General features: G+C 33.7%; 1 protein-coding gene across 1 annotated transcript; it reads right to left on the bottom strand.

Annotated features, from left to right (window-relative positions):
* Nucleotides 1-14,780: 14,780 nt before the first annotated feature.
* LOC138326567 (uncharacterized) lies at nt 14,781-16,971 on the bottom strand. Its single transcript, XM_069272664.1, has 2 exons — nt 16,930-16,971; nt 14,781-16,765 (listed from the first exon to the last, which is right to left on the bottom strand). The coding sequence occupies exons 1-2, from the start codon at nt 16,969-16,971 to the stop codon at nt 15,899-15,901; spliced, it is 909 nt and encodes a 302-aa protein (XP_069128765.1). The 3' UTR covers nt 14,781-15,898.
* Nucleotides 16,972-22,217: the final 5,246 nt, after the last annotated feature.

Below are 22,217 nucleotides of genomic sequence, written 5' to 3'. Positions count from 1 at the left end.
TTACACCAGGCTTATTATATATATACTAACTTTAACATTACTTACACCAGGCTTATTATATATATACTAACTTTAACATTACTTACACCAGATTATAATATATATACTAACTTTAACATTACTTACACCAGGCTTATAATATATATACTAACTTTAACATTACTTACACCAGGCTTATTATATATATATACTAACTTTAACATTACTTACACCAGATTATAATATATATACTAACTTTAACATTACTTACACCAGGCTTATTATATATATATACTAACTTTAACTTTAACATTACTTACATTACTACACGGCTTATTATATATATGCTAACTTTAACATTACTTACACCAGGCTTATTATATATATACTAACTTTAACATTACTTACACCAGGCTTATTATATATATACTAACTTTAACATTACTTACACCAGGCTTATAATATATATACTAACTTTAACATTACTTACACCAGGCTTATTATATATATACTAACTTTAACATTACTTACACCAGGCTTATTATATATATACTAACTTTAACATTACTTACACCAGGCTTATTATATATATATAACTTTAACATTACTTACACCAGGGTTATTATATATATACTAACTTTAACATTACTTACACCAGGCTTATTATATATATACTAACTAACTTTAACATTACTTACACCATATTATAATATATATATACTAACTTTAACATTACTTACACCAGGCTTATTATATATATATACAAACTTTAACATTACTTACACCAGGCTTATAATATATATGCTAACTTTAACATTACTTACACCAGGCTTATAATATATATACTAACTTTAACATTACTTACACCAGGCTTATAATATATATACTAACTTTAACATTACTTACACCAGGCTTATTATATATATACTAACTTTAACATTACTTACACCATGCTTATAATATATATATACTAACTTTAACATTAATTACACCAGGCTTATAATATATATGCTAACTTTAACATTACTTACACCAGGCTTATAATATATATACTAACTTTAACATTACTTACACCAGGCATATAATATATATGCTAACTTTAACATTACTTACACCAGGCTTATAATATATATACTAACTTTAACATTACTTACACCAGGCATATAATATATATGCTAACTTTAACATTACTTACACCAGGCTTATTATATATATACACTAACTTTAACATTACTTACACCAGGCTTATAATATATATACTAACTTTAACATTACTTACACCAGGCTTATAGTATTGTTATGTATGACACTAAATACATGTAGTTATGAGATATGGGAGATAACTCCTATAGTTTTTTTATCAATACATCCCATGAAGGTCATATCATTGATTTAGGTTATAGAACTTTCTAGAATATAATCATGTATAAACAAATATGTTTGTAAACATGTTGATTTTAAGTAGAGATCTAGAATGATCTAATTCCAGAAAGTTATGTGTGTTTATTTGTTTACTGCTTTTAGTTAGATATTTCTAGAAGTAGAAGGTTCTCCAATATTCTTGAATTAGGGTTTAGCTATATATACTCCAGCTGTCCAAGGCTAATCAGAACTGTAATGTGACCTGTAATAAGACATACCAAGAATTGTACAGCGCCATATAAGATTCTATTGGGAGAGCTATTGTGACTTTATCTGTGGATTATTACAACACTTTGTGTGGATTTATTCATATTGCCTGGAACTTTACAAATCATCGGTGGACATTCAATTTCCTTGTGGATTTGTGATTATTGTGAATTTGAAACCTGGAAGGATCAAGGATTATACCAGGACATTCGCATACAGATAAGTTACACTTTAAATCATCGTATTACTCTTGTACCACCACCAATTACTTTAGATATTGTAAACCATCTCTGTATAATATTGTATATATAATTAAATGTGTTTTGAATTTAGCTGCTGGTTTCTCCTTTCTGTTATTCGTTAATGTAACAGAAATGGGGGCTCGTGTCCGAGATCGATATTCAATTTGTGAAATCTAACTTTGAAAAATTAATTAAGAAATTTTCAAAATTTGTGTACAAACTTTGAGTTTACATTTGAAACCAACAGCTAGATAAATATGACTACTATGCAGGTAGAACAGTTTGTTAAAGCGCCATCCCTGGAAGTTCTTTTGCAAGTTAGTAAGAAGGATTTACTGTTATTGGGTAAACATTTAGGCCTTACTATCAAAACTAATTTGAGGAAAGCTGAAATTAGGAATGTAATTATAAGATATTTTGTTGACAATGGCAAATTTGACTCTAGTGCATTAGATAGTATAGAGGAAACAGTCACTTCAGAAATCCAAATTAGACAAATGGAACTTGAACATGAAATGAAAATGAAACAAATAGAGAAAGAAATGAGAGAAAGAGAAATAGAAAAGGAGTTAAGAGAAAAAGAAATTGAGAGAGATCAGATGTTAGAGCTAGAGAAGCAAAAAATTCAAGCTGAAACAGAACTTAGAATGAAAGAATTAGAACTAGCTTCTCAAGACGGTTCAAGTAATCTAACTTTTAGGGGTTTACAAGGAAACAGAGGTTTTGATGTCAGTAGAAATATTAGGTTAGTTCCTCCTTTTCAAGAGAAAGAAGTTGACAAGTATTTTCTACATTTTGAGAAAATAGCTGACAGTATGAAATGGCCTGAAGATAAGCTTACAATGCTTCTTCAGAGTGTCTTGATTGGTAAAGCTAGAGACATTTATTCTTCTTTATCTGTAGATGAGATTTCAAATTACCAAGTAGTCAAGAAAGCTATTTTGAAAGCTTATGAGTTAGTTCCTGAGGCTTACCGCCAGAAATTTCGAAACTCGAGAAAGAGAGATGAACAAACTCATGTAGAATTTGCCAGAGAAAAGGAACAATTATTTAATAGGTGGTGTGATTCTAAAGAAATTGATGACGATTTCGGTAAATTGAGGCAATTATTGTTGATAGAGGAGTTTAAACGTTGTGTCCACACAAACATAAAAAAACTCATTTAGATGAGAGAAAAGTTGAAACACTTAGTGAAGCAGCTACAATGGCTGATGATTACGCTCTCACCCACAAAGGCTCATTTGTTAAAAACAGTTCTCAAGACAAAAACAGTACCACAGGTACTAGTAAATTTGGTCAGCCTAGGAACCCAACCTTTAGTGGCCCTTCTAACGACAAACCTAAATTAGGTGATAAGACTAAGTCTGATTCTAAAACAGATCATAGGGCAGGTGTGGGGTCTCCTTCTGGTCCTGTTTGTAATTACTGCAAGAAAGTAGGGCATACTATGTCTGAATGTTATTCTCTCCAGCGTAAGGAGCAAAAGGCGTAAACAGTCAGTTCCTTCTGTGTTAGCTATGTCAAAGCCTAGTCAGAAACTTAGTGATATTGTGGAAGATTCTAAAGTGTCTGTTGAGATTAAGAGCTCAGAGTCTGATAGTGTCTTGGAGAAGTACTCTCCCTTCATTTCTGAAGGTTTTGTTTCACTTACTAGTGATATTACCAACTTGAAACCTGTGAAGATTTTGCGAGATACTGGGGCTTCTCATTCTTTGATATTAGATGGCGTAGTGCCTTTGTCTGAGGAGACCTCATCTGGTAGTAGTGTTTTGCTTCAAGGTGTAGAGTTAGGTTTTGTTAATGTGCCTCTCCATTCTGTTTATTTAAAGTCAGACTTGGTTACTGGGCCTGTCACCATTGGTGTTAGACCGGAACTTCCCATAGAGGGCGTGTCGCTCATTTTAGGCAATGACTTGGCTGGAGAGAAAGTTAGGGTAGATCCCTTAGTGTCCAGTATTCCAGATAAAACAGGTGATGCTGAGACTATTCAACAGGAATTTCCTGGTATTTTCCCTTCTTGTGCTGTAACTCGTTCAATGGGTAAGAAGGTTTCTGATGTTGCAGTAGTTGAGGATCATTATAGTCCAGGGTTAGGTGATACTTTCTTGGCTCATGATATAGAGGATGTCGGGAGCAAGTGTGATCTTTTGAGCAATCCTGTAGACTTTGATAGTGATAGAGTTGTTCCTAACAAGGGTACTTCTTTGTCTGACATGATGAGTAAATCATCTTTGTCTAGAGAGGAGCTTATAGTAGAACAGGAGAAAGATCCTGAAATCTCCTTATTGTGTAATCGGGCTTTGAGTGAGGAAGAGGCTGAGAAAGTCCCGGTTTGTTACTTCCGTCAGTCAGGTGTGTTGATGCGCAAGTGGCGCCCCCCTGATGTGTCTCCCGAGGAAGACTGGAAGGTTGTCAATCAAATAGTTGTCCCACCGAGGTATAGGCAAGATATTCTAAGTTTGTCTCATGATGTACCTATGGCAGGGCATTTAGGTGTGACCAAGACTTATAACAGGATCTTAGATCACTTCTTTTGGCCCAAGTTGAAACGGGATGTGGCTGATTTTTGTAGGTCTTGTCATACTTGTCAGGTGGTAGGGAAACCTAATCAGAAAATCCCTGTTGTACCTTTGCACCCCATTCCAGCATTTGAGGAACCATTTAGTAGAGTCATTATAGACTGTGTAGGTCCTCTACCCAAAACTAAGTCTGGGAATGAGTATCTTTTAACTATTATGTGTGCTTCCACACGCTTTCCTGAAGCCATTCCACTCAGGAATATTAAAGCCCCTAACATAGTCAAGGCTTTGGTTAAATTCTTTACATTGGTTGGTCTTCCAAAAGCTGTCCAATCGGACCAAGGTTCGAATTTCATGTCTGGTATTTTTCAACAAGTCATGTACCAGCTCCAGATCAAGCAATATAAGTCTAGTGCTTATCATCCAGAGTCTCAGGGTGCTTTAGAACGTTTTCATCAGACATTGAAGAATATGATGAGATCTTATTGTTTTGAAAACAAAAGAGATTGGGACGAAGGTATACACATGTTGTTGTTTGGCGTTAGAGAATCTGTACAAGAATCTCTTGGCTTCAGTCCCTTTGAACTTGTGTTTGGACATACTGTACGTGGTCCTTTGAAAATTTTGAAAGACAAAATTTTGGACGAAGATTCTAAAGTGAATCTCTTAGATTATGTGTGTAACTTTAAGCAAAGGTTGACAAGGGCATGTGAATTGGCAAAAGAAAATTTGGCCCTTACTCAAACCAAAATGAAAACATGGTATGATAAAGATGCCCGTGCAAGAAGTTTTGATCCAGGTGACAAAATTTTGGCTCTATTACCAATACCGGGTCAGCCTTTGCAAGCTAGATATTTTGGACCTTATATTGTTGAGAAAAAGGTCGATGATGTTAACTACATTGTACAAACTCCAGGGAGGCGCAAGAAAACTCAATTATGTCATGTTAATATGCTTAAGAAATATGTAGATAGAGAAGAGAGCAAGACCTCTCAACCTATTGCTACTTTGGCCTCTGTACCATCACAAAGTGAAAGTACAGCTGATATATGTAAACTAGACTTAGATGGTGGTGTACAAGATGTAGGTTAAGACTGTGGTCTTAAGTTACGGAACTCAGATGTGCTCGCGAACTTGGACAAGAAACTAAGTCATCTATCGGAAAAAGAACGCAATGAACTTAAAGATTTGATACTTGAGTATGAACATTTGTTTCCGGATACACCAGGCAAAACAGATGCTATCTATCACGACGTGGATGTAGGCGATGCGCCACCTGTCAAGCAACATCCTTACCGTGTCAATCCTTTGAAAGAAGAACATTTAAAGAAAGAAATTCAATACATGTTGGACAATGATATTATTGAACCAAGCAAAAGTGAATGGAGCTCTCCATGTGTTCTGGTACCAAAGCCAGACAAGACATACCGGTTCTGTACTGACTTCAGAAAAGTAAACTCTGTCAGTAAAAAACAGACTCTTATCCAATTCCAAGGATTGACTCGTGTATTGACAAAGTTGGCAAAGCCAAGTACGTAAGCAAGTTTGACCTGTTGAAAGGATATTGGCAGGTGCCATTAACAGAAAGAGCTAAAGAAGTGTCGGCATTTGTAACCTCGCAAGGTTTGTACCAGTACAAAGTTATGCCGTTTGGTATGAAGAATGCCCCGGCAACATTTCAACGTCTTCTTAACAGCGTGATATCAGACCTGGAAGGCTGTGATGGATACATCGATGACGTCATCAACTACCACGACACGTGGGAAGACCATCTACGCGGGATTCGTGAATTCTTCGAAAGACTCACTACCATGAAATTGACTGTAAACTTATTGAAATGTGAATTTTGTCATGCAACTGTTGAATTTTTAGGCCATGTTGTAGGACAGGGGCAGGTTAAACCTGTTCAGGCCAAAGTAGAATCAATTATAGATTTTCCAGCTCCTGGAGGCAAGAGAGAGCTGATGAGGTTTCTTGGTATGGCTGGATACTACAGAAAATTTTGTCAAAATTTCTCTGTTATAGCAGCTCCACTTACTGCTTTGTTAAAGAAAAATGTCAAATTTGTCTGGTCAGACGAATGTAAGTCTGCCTTTGAGAAATTGAAAGCCATACTATCAAACTCACCAGTTCTGACTGCTCCAGATTTTAATAAACAGTTTAAACTGTTTGTTGACGCCAGCGATGTAGGTGTTGGTGCTGTTTTGATGCAAGAAGGTACTGAACAAAATTGACCATCCAATTTGTTATTTCTCGAAAAAGTTTGACAAACACCAGAGAAATTATTCCACCATTGAGAAAGAATGTTTAGCATTGATTTTGGCCTTAAACCAATTTGATGTGTATCTATGCACTACAGTTGTGCCTGTGTTGGTCTTCACCGACCACAACCCTTTGACATTCATTGGGAAAATGAAAAACAAAAATCAAAGAATTCTCAGGTGGAGTTTGACTTTGCAAGAGTACAATCTTGACATCAAACATATCAAAGGGAAAGACAATATTCTAGCTGATGCTTTATCAAGGATTTAAATATTACTTGATATGTCAAGAAAGTTTCCTTTTCAAGAAAACTTTCTTTTCTTTAAGGAGGGGTGTGTTATGTATGACACTAAATACATGTAGTTATGAGATATGGGAGATAACTCCTATAGTTTTTTTATCAATACATCCCATGAAGGTCATATCATTGATTTAGGTTATAGAACTTTCTAGAATATAATCATGTATAAACAAATATGTTTGTAAACATGTTGATTTTAAGTAGAGATCAGAATGATCTAATTCCAGAAAGTTATGTGTGTTTATTTGTTTACTGCTTTTAGTTAGATATTTCTAGAAGTAGAAGGTTCTCCAATATTCTTGAATTAGGGTTTAGCTATATATACTCCAGCTGTCCAAGGCTAATCAGAACTGTAATGAGACCTGTAATAAGACATACCAAGAATTGTACAGCGCCATATAAGATTCTATTGGGAGAGTTATTGTGACTTTATCTGTGGATTATTAACAAACACTTTGTGTGGATTTATTCATATTGCCTGGAACTTTACAAATCATCGGTGGACATTCAATTTCCTTGTGGATTTGTGATTATTGTGAATTTGAAACCTGGAAGGATCAAGGATTATACCAGGACATTCGCATACAGATAAGTTACACTTTAAATCATCGTATTACTCTTGTACCACCACCAATTACTTTAGATATTGTAAACCATCTCTGTATAATATTGTATATATAATTAAATGTGTTTTGAATTTAGCTGCTGGTTTCTCTATCTTACTACACTAACAAGACTTACCTGTACTTTTAACATTCCTTCTTTAACATTACGTACACACTAACAATACTATCATGTACTTTAACATTCCTTCTTTAACATTACTTACTACACTAACAAGACTTACCTGTACTTTTACATTCCTTCTTTAACATTACTTACTTACTACACTAACAAGACTTACCTGTACTTTTAACATTCCTTCTTTAACATTACTTACTACACACATAACAAGACTTACCTGTACTTTTAACATTCCTTCTTTAACATTACGTACACACTAACAAGACTTACCTGTACTTTTAACATTCCTTCTTTAACATTACTTACTACACTAACAAGACTTACCTGTACTTTTAACATTCCTTCTTTAACATTACTTACTACACTAACAAGACTTACCTGTACTTTAAACATTCCTTCTTTAACATTACTTACTACTACACTAACAAGACTTACCTGTACTTTTAACATTCCTTCTTTAACATTACTTACTACACTAACAAGACTTACCTGTACTTTTAACATTCCTTCTTTAACATTACTTACTACACTAACAAGACTTACCTGTACTTTTAACATTCCTTCTTTAACATTACTTACTACACTAACAAGACTTACCTGTACTTTTAACATTCCTTCTTTAACATTACTTACTACACTAACAAGACTTACCTGTACTTTTAACATTCCTTATTTAACATTACTTACTACACTAACAAGACTTACCTGTACTTTTAACATTCCTTCTTTAACATTACTTACTACACTAACAAGACTTTCCTGTACTTTAACATTCCTTCTTTAACATTACTTACTACACTAACAAGACTTACCTGTACTTTTAACATTCCTTCTTTAACATTACTTACTACACTAACAAGACTTACCTGTACTTTTAACATTCCTTCTTTAACATTACTTACTACACTAACAAGACTTACCTGTACTTTTAACATTCCTTCTTTAACATTACTTACACACTAACAAGACTTTTACCTGTACTTTTAACATTCCTTCTTTAACATTACTTACACACTAACAAGACTTACCTGTACTTTTAACATTCCTTCTTTAACATTACTTACTACACTAACAAGACTTACCTGTACTTTTAACATTCCTTCTTTAACATTACTTACTACACTAACAAGACTTACCTGTACTTTAACATTCCTTCTTTAAACATTACTTACTACACTAACAAGACTTACCTGTACTTTAACATTCCTTCTTTAACATTACTTACTACACTAACAAGACTTACCTGTACTTTTAACATTCCTTCTTTAACATTACTTACTACACTAACAAGACTTACCTGTACTTTAAACATTCCTTCTTTAACATTACTTACTACACTAACAAGACTTACCTGTACTTTTAACATTCCTTCTTTAACATTACTTACTACACTAACAAGACTTACCTGTACTTTTAACATTCCTTCTTTAACATTACTTACACACTAACAATACTAACCTGTACTTTAACATTCCTTCTTTAACATTACTTACTACACTAACAAGACTTACCTGTACTTTTAACATTCCTTCTTTAACATTACTTACTACACTAACAAGACTTACCTGTACTTTAACATTCCTTCTTTAACATTACTGACTACACTAACAAGACTTACCTGTACTTTTAACATTCCTTCTTTAACATTACTTACTACACTAACAAGACTTACCTGTACTTTTAACATTCCTTCTTTAACATTACTTACACACTAACAAGACTTACATGTACTTTTAACATTCCTTCTTTAACATTACTTACACACTAACAAGACTTACCTGTACTTTTAACATTCCTTCTTTAACATTACTTACTACACTAATAAGACTTTCCTGTGCCTAAACATTCATTCTTTAACAATACTTACACACTAACAAGACTAACCTGTACTTTAACATTCCTTCTTTAACATTACTTACTACACTAACAAGACTTACCTGTACTTTTAACATTCCTTCTTTAACATTACTTACACACTAACAAGACTTACCTGTACTTTAACATTCCTTCTTTTAACATTACTTACTACACTAACAAGACTTACCTGTACTTTTAACATTCCTTCTTTACATTTACTTACAACTAACAAGACTTACCTGTACTTTAACATTCCTTCTTTAACATTACTTACTACACTAACAAGACTTACCTGTACTTTTAACATTCCTTCTTTAACATTACTTACTACACTAACAAGACTTACCTGTACTTTTAACATTCCTTCTTTAACATTACTTACTACACTAACAAGACTTACCTGTACTTTTAACATTCCTTCTTTAACATTACTTACTACACTAACAAGACTTACCTGTACTTTTAACATTCCTTCTTTAACATTAACTTACTACACTAACAAGACTTACCTGTACTTTTAACATTCCTTCTTTAACATTACTTACTACACTAACAAGACTTACCTGTGCTTTTAACATTCCTTCTTTAACATTACTTACTTCACAAACAAGACTTACCTGTACAATAACATTCCTTCTTTAACATTACTTACTACACTAATAAGACTTTCCTGTACCTTAACATTCATTCTTTAACAATACTTACTACACTAACAAGACTTACCTGTACTTTTAACATTCCTTCTTTAACATTACTTACTACACTAACAAGACTTACCTGTACTTTTAACATTCCTTCTTTAACATTACTTACTACACTAACAAGACTTACCTGTACTTTTAACATTCCTTCTTTAACATTACTTACTACACTAACAAGACTTACCTGTACTTTTAACATTCCTTCTTTAACATTACTTACTACACTAACAAGACTTACCTGTACTTTTAACATTCCTTCTTTAACATTACTTACACACTAACAAGACTTACCTGTACTTTTAACATTCCTTCTTTAACATTACTTACTACACTAACAAGACTTACCTGTACTTTTAACATTCCTTCTTTAACATTACTTACTACACTAACAAGACTTACCTGTACTTTTAACATTCCTTCTTTAACATTACTTACTACACTAACAAGACTTACCTGTACTTTAACATTCCTTCTTTAACATTACTTACTACACTAACAAGACTTACGTGTACTTTTAACATTCCTTCTTTAACATTACTTACTACACTAACAAGACTTACCTGTACTTTTAACATTCCTTCTTTAACATTACTTACTACACTAACAAAACTTTACCTGTACTTTTAACATTCATTCTTTAACATTACTTACTACACTAACAAGACTTACCTGTACTTTTAACATTCCTTCTTTAACATTACTTACTACACTAACAAGACTTACCTGTACTTTTAACATTCCTTCTTTAACATTACTTACTACACTAACAAGACTAATACTATATGTACTTTTAACATTCCTTCTTTAACATTACTTACTACACTAACAAGACTTACCTGTACTTTTAACATTCCTTCTTTAACATTACTTACTACACTAACAAGACTTACCTGTACTTTTAACATTCCTTCTTTAACATTACTTACTACACTAACAAGACTTACCTGTACTTTTAACATTCCTTCTTTAACATTACTTACTACACTAACAAGACTTACCTGTACTTTTAACATTCCTTCTTTAACATTACTTACTACACTAACAAGACTTACCTGTACTTTTAACATTCCTTCTTTAACATTACTTACTACACTAACAAGAATTTTACCTGTACTTTTAACATTCCTTCTTTAACATTACTTACACACTAACAAGACTTACCTGTACTTTTAACATTCCTTCTTTAACATTACTTACTACACTAACAAGACTTACCTGTACTTTTAACATTCCTTCTTTAACATTACTTACTACACTAACAAGACTTACTGTACTAACATTCCTAACATTTTAACATTCCTTCCTTTTAACATCTTTACTTACTACACTAACAAGACTTACCTGTACTTTTAACATTCCTTCTTTAACATTACTTACACACTAACAAGACTTTACCTGTACTTTTAACATTCCTTCTTTAACATTACTTACTACACTAACAAGACTTACCTGTACTTTAACATTCCTTCTTTAACATTACTTACTACACTAACAAGACTTACCTGTACTTTTAACATTCCTTCTTTAACATTACTTACTACACAACAAGACTTACCTGTACTTTTAACATTCCTTCTTTAACATTACTTACTACACTAACAAGACTTACCTGTATTTTAACATTCCTTCTTTAACATTACTTACTACACTAACAAGACTTACCTGTACTTTTAACATTCCTTCTTTAACATTACTTACTACACTAACAAGACTTACCTGTACTTTTAACATTCCTTCTTTAACATTACTTACTACACTAACAAGACTTACCTGTACTTTTAACATTCCTTCTTTAACATTACTTACTACACTAACAAGACTTACCTGTACTTTAACATTCCTTCTTTAACATTACTTACTACACTAACAAGACTTACCTGTACTTTTAACATTCCTTCTTTAACATTACTTACTACAATAACAAGACTTACCTGTACTTTTAACATTCCTTCTTTAACATTACTTACTACACTAACAAGACTTACCTGTACTTTTAACATTCCTTCTTTAACATTACTTACTACACTAACAAGACTTACCTGTACTTTTAACATTCCTTCTTTAACATTACTTACTACACTAACAAGACTTACCTGTACTTTTAACATTCCTTCTTTAACATTACTTACTACACTAACAAGACTTACCTGTACTTTTAACATTCCTTCTTTAACATTACTTACTACACTAACAAGACTTACCTGTACTTTTAACATTCCTTCTTTAACATTACTTACTACACTAACAAGACTTACCTGTACTTTTAACATTCCTTCTTTAACATTACTTACTACACTAACAAGACTTACCTGTACTTTTAACATTCCTTCTTTAACATTACTTACTACACTAACAAGACTTACCTGTACTTTTAACATTCCTTCTTTAACATTACTTACTACACTAACAAGACTTACCTGTACTTTTAACATTCCTTCTTTAACATTACTTACTACACTAACAAGACTTACCTGTACTTTTAACATTCCTTCTTTAACATTACTTACTACACTAACAAGACTTACCTGTACTTTTAACATTCCTTCTTTAACATTACTTACTACACTAACAAGACTTACCTGTACTTTTAACATTCCTTCTTTAACATTACTTACTACACTAACAAGACTTACCTGTACTTTTAACATTCCTTCTTTAACATTACTTACTACACTAACAAGACTTACCTGTACTTTAACATTCCTTCTTTAACATTACTTACTACACTAAGAAGACTTACCTGTACTTTTAACATTCCTTCTTTAACATTACTTACTACACTAACAAGACTTACCTGTACTTTTAACATTCCTTCTTTAACATTACTTACTACACTAACAAGACTTACCTGTACTTTAACATTCCTTCTTTAACATTACTTACTACACTAACAAGACTTACCTGTACTTTTAACATTCCTTCTTTAACATTACTTACTACACTAACAAGACTTACCTGTACTTTTAACATTCCTTCTTTAACATTACTTACTACACTAACAAGACTTACCTGTACTTTTAACATTCCTTCTTTAACATTACTTACTACACTAACAAGACTTACCTGTACTTTTAACATTCCTTCTTTAACATTACTTACTACACTAACAAGACTTACCTGTACTTTTAACATTCCTTCTTTAACATTACTTACTACACAAACAAGACTTACCTGTAATTTTAACATTCCTTCTTTAACATTACTTACTACACTAACAAGACTTACCTGTACTTTAACATTCCTTCTTTAACATTACTTACTACACTAACAAGACTTACCTGTACTTTTAACATTCCTTCTTTAACATTACTTACTACACTAACAAGACTTACCTGTACTTTTAACATTCATTCTTTAACATTACGTACACACTAACAAGACTTACCTGTACTTTTAACATTCCTTCTTTAACATTACTTACTACACTAACAAGACTTACCTGTACTTTTAACATTCCTTTTTAACATTACTTACTACACTAAACAAGACTTACCTGTACTTTTAACATTCCTTCTTTAACATTACTTACTACACTAACAAGACTTACCTGTACTTTAACATTCCTTCTTTAACATTACTTACTACACTAACAAGACTTACCTGTACTTTTAACATTCCTTCTTTAACATTACTTACTACACTAACAAGACTTACCTGTACTTTTAACATTCCTTCTTTAACATTACTTACACACTCTAACAAGACTTACCTGTACTTTTAACATTCCTTCTTTAACATTACTTACACTAGGCATATAAGACTATACCTGTACTTTTAACATTCTTCTTTAACAACACTTTAACATTACTTACACCAGGTTATAATATATATACTAACTTATACATTAATTACACCAGGCTTATAATATATATAATAACTTTTGGATTAGATTATTTATATGTTATTCAACACACGTGATCACTGAAACTAATGATTACTCTAAGTGTGTGACATTGAACGCATTGTTCACCGATATCGACACCTAGCTACTTAAATAGTTTAGTTATGCCAATAGGTTCTGTGTCTCCTACAAAATGCTCTACTGGTAACAGAGATAATTTGGTGTGAGTTAAGATAAGTGTGCCTGCCACTGTTGGTAAAACATTCTCTCTTCCACAGCTACATACACACCAACCCAGTGGAAAAAAACCATCGCACAAATGGAGACATTACTGCTGACATAACGGTTTAAAACCATTATTATCACACCAACACTTCACCTGGTCATTGTATACTGATAAGGACAACAGGTAAACTATTAGTCTTAGTCCCTTGCTGGTGAAGCTAATTAGAAGACACGAGTATTGTTATAGGTTAACATCTAGAGGTCCTCATAGGAGGGATTGCTAAGCTTGTGGTGAAATTCTCGGAGGCGCGAAGGACGACGTTAGATAGAACAACGTCATATAATTAAAAAGAAACGATAAGATTCTTTTCATCATAGTAGGACAGATACTTATCTCGAACCCAACCTGCAGGGATTTCGTAGACATATAAAAACATTTTTTTTGGTAAGAAAACAAAATTCACTAAATAGTTTGACAATATCTTTATTTATTTAGCATGGGTATATGGATATTTAAAATTCAAACTTTAACGAAAAAGAGTCCAGCACAATATAATCATTTTAACATTTACTTAAACTAACTGTCGATAGCTTTACATAACCTTACTGCCGACAGCACATTATTAAGATAAAGATATACAAATGCTACAACTTATTTACATAAAACATAGTTCATCGAGTATCGTGATTATTCTGAAATATTCTGGGACAATCACGACGTTGTGCACATGAAATTAGAAAAGTTCCCTTTTGAAAGATGTCCTGTATTACTATATTTTTTCAAGAATAAAAACTAAATTAATATTAAAACACTCGAAAAATTGCTTTATTTAATAAAGGAACCTGTACGCCACTCCGTATAAAGACATATAACAAATAATTGATAATATAAAACATGGTTCATTTCAAAATAACATAAGCATTCAAAAATTTGTTGACACTTTTTCTGATGATAATGCTATTAACTGGTGATTACGTCGTTCCTATTTATTTTCATTTTTTTTTTAAATGTATAACAAATGATTCCTTTAGATATTCAAAGAACACACAGTGAAAACTCTTATACATACCTTTAAACCTTATGACACTTTTCATAGTCAACTATTTCAACAAACTTTATTTCATAAAAAATATGAAAAGGGATCAAACAACAGGCTATGCCTGTGCAGGTGATTTCCCAGTTTGTTTTAAATCATGTGAATATACATTTACAGTTATGGGTATACTATTACAAACATCTACATCAGACCAAGCAATGATCATTAATTCACTCCCGATATGTCGTAATTGTGTATATGTACATAAATGTGTATATCACTCGTCAAAAACGTAATAACATTAATAAGACAAAAAGTATTTTAAGAAAAGGGGAAAGTAAAAGAAAACATTCGAGTAACCATTTTATGGCACAAAAAGGAGTCGTGATTCTGATTGGTTAGTCTCGTTACGTATCTAAAATAAACCGTAAATGTTGAGTGTGTGGCTAATTTCGATTTGTTGCCAGCAAGACTGATAAGATTCATTTTCAGGAAATAAGACAAATCTATGATTTCACTTTCGAGTTATTGAGTTAGTTAATCTGCTTGTTGTGCCTTTCATCAAATAACACTGATTGTGACTCGTCTTCTAGCTAAGTCGTTAGCCGTTCTCGGATCCAGATCAAAAGATGACGTCACTGCCGCCAGAGGAAATGACACGCGCTTCACGCTTCTGACTGAATCACTCGACTGGACAACATGTACGTTGATGTCCATGTCGGACGGTTGTTTCAGGAAGTCTGGCATGTATGCAAAATCATCTCTTGGAACCAGTGGGAGCGATTGGCCTTTTCTAACCGACATATGTTTCTCCATGCTAGATTGTGGTTTGAAGTTTAGGGACTGAATGGCTTTCCTGGAACGGAAACTGGTAATGAGAAGGAATATGGTCTGAATGTATATGCGTAAAACAAAACATACCAATATTGTTGTCTGGATAGATTCACCAGTGGGAACATGACGTGAAGCAACCATGAGACAAAGGCGTATGATGATCATTCCAGTTAAAATGGTGTTAAAGAGAGGCAGATGTGGTGCCGTCTTCATTTCGTAGATGTTCTCGCTGTTGACACTGTCTGGTGGAATGTTAAAATCGGAGACTATGGACATCTTACGGTTACTGGGTGGGTTGGTCGACTCCAGATACATCATCTGTCTTCGTGGTACAATAACAGAATTCGAGGCGTAACTCACATCTGCTGGGACGACGACGGCAGTTTTATATAACAGTGGATTGTAGAACGACATCAAAGACACGATAACTATGATAAAACAAGGAGCTGGCAATACAGCCAGATTTGTACTGACGGGTATCCACTCTCCACCAAGGTAACACGAATGGAAATCTTCCAGGAACAGATATTGATTTCGTTTTTCTTTCGGAAATAATGCAATTAAGACTGAAACAAAAAATATGAAAGTTAAGTACTACTTTTATGTTAGATAATGGTACAGATAGCTGTGTGACTGCCATACACAAAGACTACTAATAATATGAAAGTTGAGAACTACTTTTATGTTAGATAATGGTATATATAGCCGTGTGACGGCCACGCACAAACACTACTGAAAATATGAAAGTTTAGAACTACTTTTATGTTAGATAATGGTACAGATATCTGTGTGACTGCCATACGCAAAGACTACTAATAATATGAAAGCTTAGAACTACTTTTATGTAAGATAATGATACAGATAGCCGTCTGACGGCCACACACAAAGACTACTAATAATATGAAAGTTTAGTACTACTTTTATGTTAGATAATGGTACAGATAGCCGTCTGACGGCCACGCACAAAGACTACTAATAATATGAAAGTTTAGTACTACTTTTATGTTAGATAATGGTACAGATAGCGGTGTGACTACCACACAGAAATCTACTAATAATATGAAAGTTTAGAACTACTTTTATGTTAGATAATGGTACAGATAGCTGTGTGACGGCCACGCACAAAGACTACTAATAATATGAAAGTTTAGAACTACTTTTATGTTAGATAATGGTACAGATACCCGTGTGACGGCCACACACAAAGACTACTAATAATATGAAAGTTTAGAACTACTTTTATGTTAGATAATGGTACAGATAGCTGTGTGACGGCCACACACAAATCTACTAATAATATGAGAGTTTAGAACTACTTTTATGTTAGATAATGGTACAGATAGCCGTGTGACGGACACACACAAAGACTACTAATAATATGAAAGTTTAGAACTACTTTTATGTTAGATAATGGTACAGATACCCGTGTGACGGCCACACACAAAGACTACTAATAATATGAAAGTTTAGAACTACTTATATGTTAGATAATGGTACAGATAGCCGTGTGACGGCCACACACAAAGACTATTGATAATATGAAAGTTTAAGTTAGATAATAATTTTACAGATAGATGTGTGAGTGCCACTCAAAGACTACTTATAATATGAAAGTTAAGAACTTCTCGTATGTTAGATAATGGTACAGATAGCTGTGTGACGGCGACAAAAAAGACTACTAATAATATGAAAGTTTAGAACTACTTTTATGTTAGATAATGGTACAGATAGCTGTGTGACGGCCACGCACAAAGACTACTAATAATATGAAAGTTTAGAACTACTTTTATGTTAGATAATGGTACAGATACCCGTGTGACGGCGACAAAAAAGACTACTAATAATATGAAAGTTTAGAACTACTTTTATGTTAGATAATGGTACAGATAGCTGTGTGACTGCCACACACAAAGACTACTAATAATATGAAAGTTTAGAACTACTTTTATGTTAGATAATGGTACAGATAGCCGTGTGGCGGCCACACACAAAGACCACTAATAATATGAAAGTTTAGTACTACTTTTATGTTAGATAATGGTACAGATAGCGGTGTGACGGCCATACACAAATCTACTAATAATATGAAAGTTTAGAACTACTTTTATGTAAGATAATGGTACAGATAGCTGTGTGACTGCCACACACAAAGACTACTAATAATATGAAAGTTTAGAACTACTTTTATGTTAGATAATGGTACAGATAGCCGTGTGTCGGCTATACACAAAGACTATTGATAATATGAAAGTTTAGAACTACTTTTATGTAAGATAATGGTACAGATAACCGTGTGACGGCTATACACATACTACTAATAATATGAAAGTTTAGAACTACTTTTATGTTAGATAATGGTACAGATAACCGTGTGACGGCTATACACAAAGACTATTGATAATATGAAAGTTTAGAACTACTTTTATGTAAGATAATGGTACAGATAGCCGTGTGACGACCACACACAAAGACTACTAATAATATGAAAGTTTAGAACTACTTTTATGTTAGATAATGGTACAGATAACCGTGTGACGGCTATACACATAGACTACTAATAATATGAAAGTTTAGAACTACTTTTATGTAAGATAATGGTACAGATAGCCGTGTGACGACCACACACAAAGACTACTAATAATATGAAAGTTTAGTACTACTTTTATGTTAGATAATGGTACAGATAGCCGTGTGACTGCCATACACAAAGATTACTAATAATATGAAAGTTTAGAACTACTTTTATGTAAGATAATGGTACAGATAGCCGTCTGACGGCCACGCACAAAGACTACTAATAATATGAAAATTTAGAACTACTTTTATGTAAGATAATGATACAGATAGCCGTCTGACGGCCACGCACATAGACTACTGATAATATGAAAATTTAGAACTACTTTTATGTTAGATAATGGTACAGATAACCGTGTGACGGCTATACACAAAGACTATTGATAATATGAAAGTTTAGAACTACTTCTATGTAATATAATGATACAGATAGCCGTGTGACTGCCACACACAAATCTACTAATAATATGAAAGTTTAGAACTACTTTTATGTAAGATAATGGTACAGATAGCCGTGTGACTGCCACACACAAAGACTACTAATAATATGAAAGTTTAGTACTACTTTTATGTTAGATAATGGTACAGATAGCCGTCTTACGGCTACGCACAAAGACTACTAATAATATGAAAATTTAGTACTACTTTTATGTTAGATAATGGTACAGATAGCTGTGTGACGGCCATACACAAAGACTACTAATAATATGAAAGTTTAGAACTACTTTTATGTAATATAATGATACAGATAGCCGTGTGACTGCCACACACAAAGACTACTAATAATATGAAAGTTTAGAACTACTTTTATGTAAGATAATGGTACAGATAGCCGTGTGACTGCCACACACAAAGACTACTAATAATATGAAAGTTTAGAACTACTTTTATGTTAGATAATGGTACAGATAGCCGTGTGACTACCACACAAAGACCACTAATAATATGAAAGTTAAGAACTACTTTTATGTTAGATAATGATACAGATAGCTGTGTGACTGCCACACACAAAGACTACTAATAATTTGAAAGTTTAGAACTTTTTTATATAAGATAATGGCACAGATAGCCGTGTGACTGCCACACAGAAATCTACTAATAATATGAAAGTTTGGAACTACTTTTATGTTAGATAATGGTACAGATAGCTGTGTGACTGCCACACACAAAGACTACTAATAATATGAAAGTTTAGTACTACTTTTATGTTAGATAATGGTACAGATAGCCGTGTGACGGCCACACACAAAGACTACTAATAATATGAAAGTTTAGTACTACTTTTATGTTAGATAATGGTACAGATAGCCGTGTGACGGCCACACACAAAGACTATTGATAATATGAAAGTTTAGAACTACTTTTATGTTAGATAATGGTACAGATAGCGGGTGTGACTACTGTAACGATAATATAGAAACTACAATAATGGTTTCTCCCCATAATAGACACTCCCTTGAAAATTGTACTTCCGGTTTATGATGTCATCAGTTTTTGTGTATACCATGTGCTTGTTATGATGGAGAATGAATACAGTCAAGCTGATAAGTGTGTTAGGTTTATGTCGATCACAAACATCATAAATGACGCTACATGGTGTCAGAAGTGTGTGGTAAGACTGGGAGATTCAAACGAAGTGACGAATGTCAAATAATGAACACAAAGTGAAACGGTAAAACCTAACTCAAGTGCAAACATCACCGTGTCCGTGAAAATGTCTACTGGTACTACAAACACAACCTCTGCTACAATTCCCATGACTTCCCAAGCCCAAATAAATGCCGTTCCCATTGTTGTACAAGTTCCTGCAAACCTTCCCGTTCCCACAGCGCTAGACTTACGAGGCAATTTATGTGCTAACTGGAAAAAATTCCGTCGTATTTGGGACAATTATGAGATCGCGAGTGGCTTAAAACACAAAACTAAAGAACTGAGAAATGCTACTCTGCTAACTTGTATAGGGCCAGATGCATTACAAATATATAATGGCCTCACGTTTGACAACGATGACGACAAAACAGATGTAGACAAAGTGTTGGACAAATTCGAAAAGTTCTGCATTGGACAGACTAATGAGACTTATGAACGTTACCTCTTTAATAACAGGAGTCAGGAACAAGGAGAAACAATAGATGCGTATGTCGCAGCATTAAGGTCCCTTGCAAAGACATGTAGCTATGGTGCATTAGAGGAAAGTCTTATCAGAGATCGGATCGTTATGGGGGTTCGGGAAAATGCTACAAGAAAAAAAACTCCTGCAGGATCAGTCACTGATATTGCATAGGTGTATTGACATTTGCCGTTCATTTGAAAAATCAGTTCAACACATGAAAGACATTACGAATGAAGAGGTTAAGGTATGCGGAAAGAAAGCAACTGATAACGCTCAACCACAGGACCGTCCGCAAACAAGTAGTGGAAAGAGAAATTCGCAAAAACAGATAATGAATTGTGGCAATTGTGGGTACAATCATGTAAACGAGCGCGAACGGTGCCTGGCATGGCAGAAAACGTGTGCGATCTGCGGAATGCTGAATCATTTTGCAAAGAAATGTAGGTCAAGACCTCGTCAAGGTCAAGGCCAAAGACAAAATCAAGGAAATGGACGTCCTGGTCGGAGAATAAAACCAAAGGTATATTACGTGGAGGCTACAAACGAGAGTTCAGATGATGACTTTTGTTTCACAATCGATCGAAAGGAGGTAAACACTATAAAACATGAGGAGATACCGACCAAGCTATATACCATAATTGAAACAAAGGGCATTTTAATTGAATGTCAACTCGACAGCGGATCAAGCGTGAACGCGTTGCCCAAATCTATCTATATGGAAGTCTTTGAGGAACCTCAGTTGGAACACTTAGTAGAGACAGATGTAACGCTTGTTATGTTCAATAACTCTGAAATGTCTCCGGTCGGGGCCCGACGAGTTCAAATCAACAACCCAAAAAAATGGGAGACGGTATTCGGTCGAGTTTGTAATTGTAGATGGAAAAGTGAAGCCAATTTTTAGGTTCCCGCGTTATACAAGCAATGGACTTAATAACAGTGAACACACAAAACCTATACTCGAGGGCTGAGGTTCCAAAAGAGGAAGTTCTACAACTAAAGTGATCCACTCACGTGCCGATCGTCTCCACATCAAATGCTTCATTGCCAGTGGATAATGAATCACAAGTCACAAGTCAGTTACCATTGACAACGGATTCATCGACTGAAAATGTGTCAAACGTGAAAGCTAACAGGACAATTTTCGAAGGACTTGGAAAGTTGAGAGGAAAACTGCATCTTGAAGTAGATCCTCATGTTACACCTTCGAAAATACCTGTGCGCCGGCCCCCTGTGGCAATAAAGGATGATTTTCGAACTGAACTCAATAGGCTGACCAATATTGGTGTGATTGCACCTGTAAACACTCCAACAGATTGGATCTCATCAATCGTAGTCGTGAAATAGCCGAACGGAAAGTTG

The sequence above is a fragment of the Argopecten irradians genome, chromosome 6 (assembly GCF_041381155.1).
Source record: "Argopecten irradians isolate NY chromosome 6, Ai_NY, whole genome shotgun sequence".
NCBI lineage: Eukaryota > Metazoa > Mollusca > Bivalvia > Pectinida > Pectinidae > Argopecten > Argopecten irradians.
Note: the sequence above shows the minus strand (reverse complement) of the source record. Positions and strands in the feature narration are given on the sequence as shown.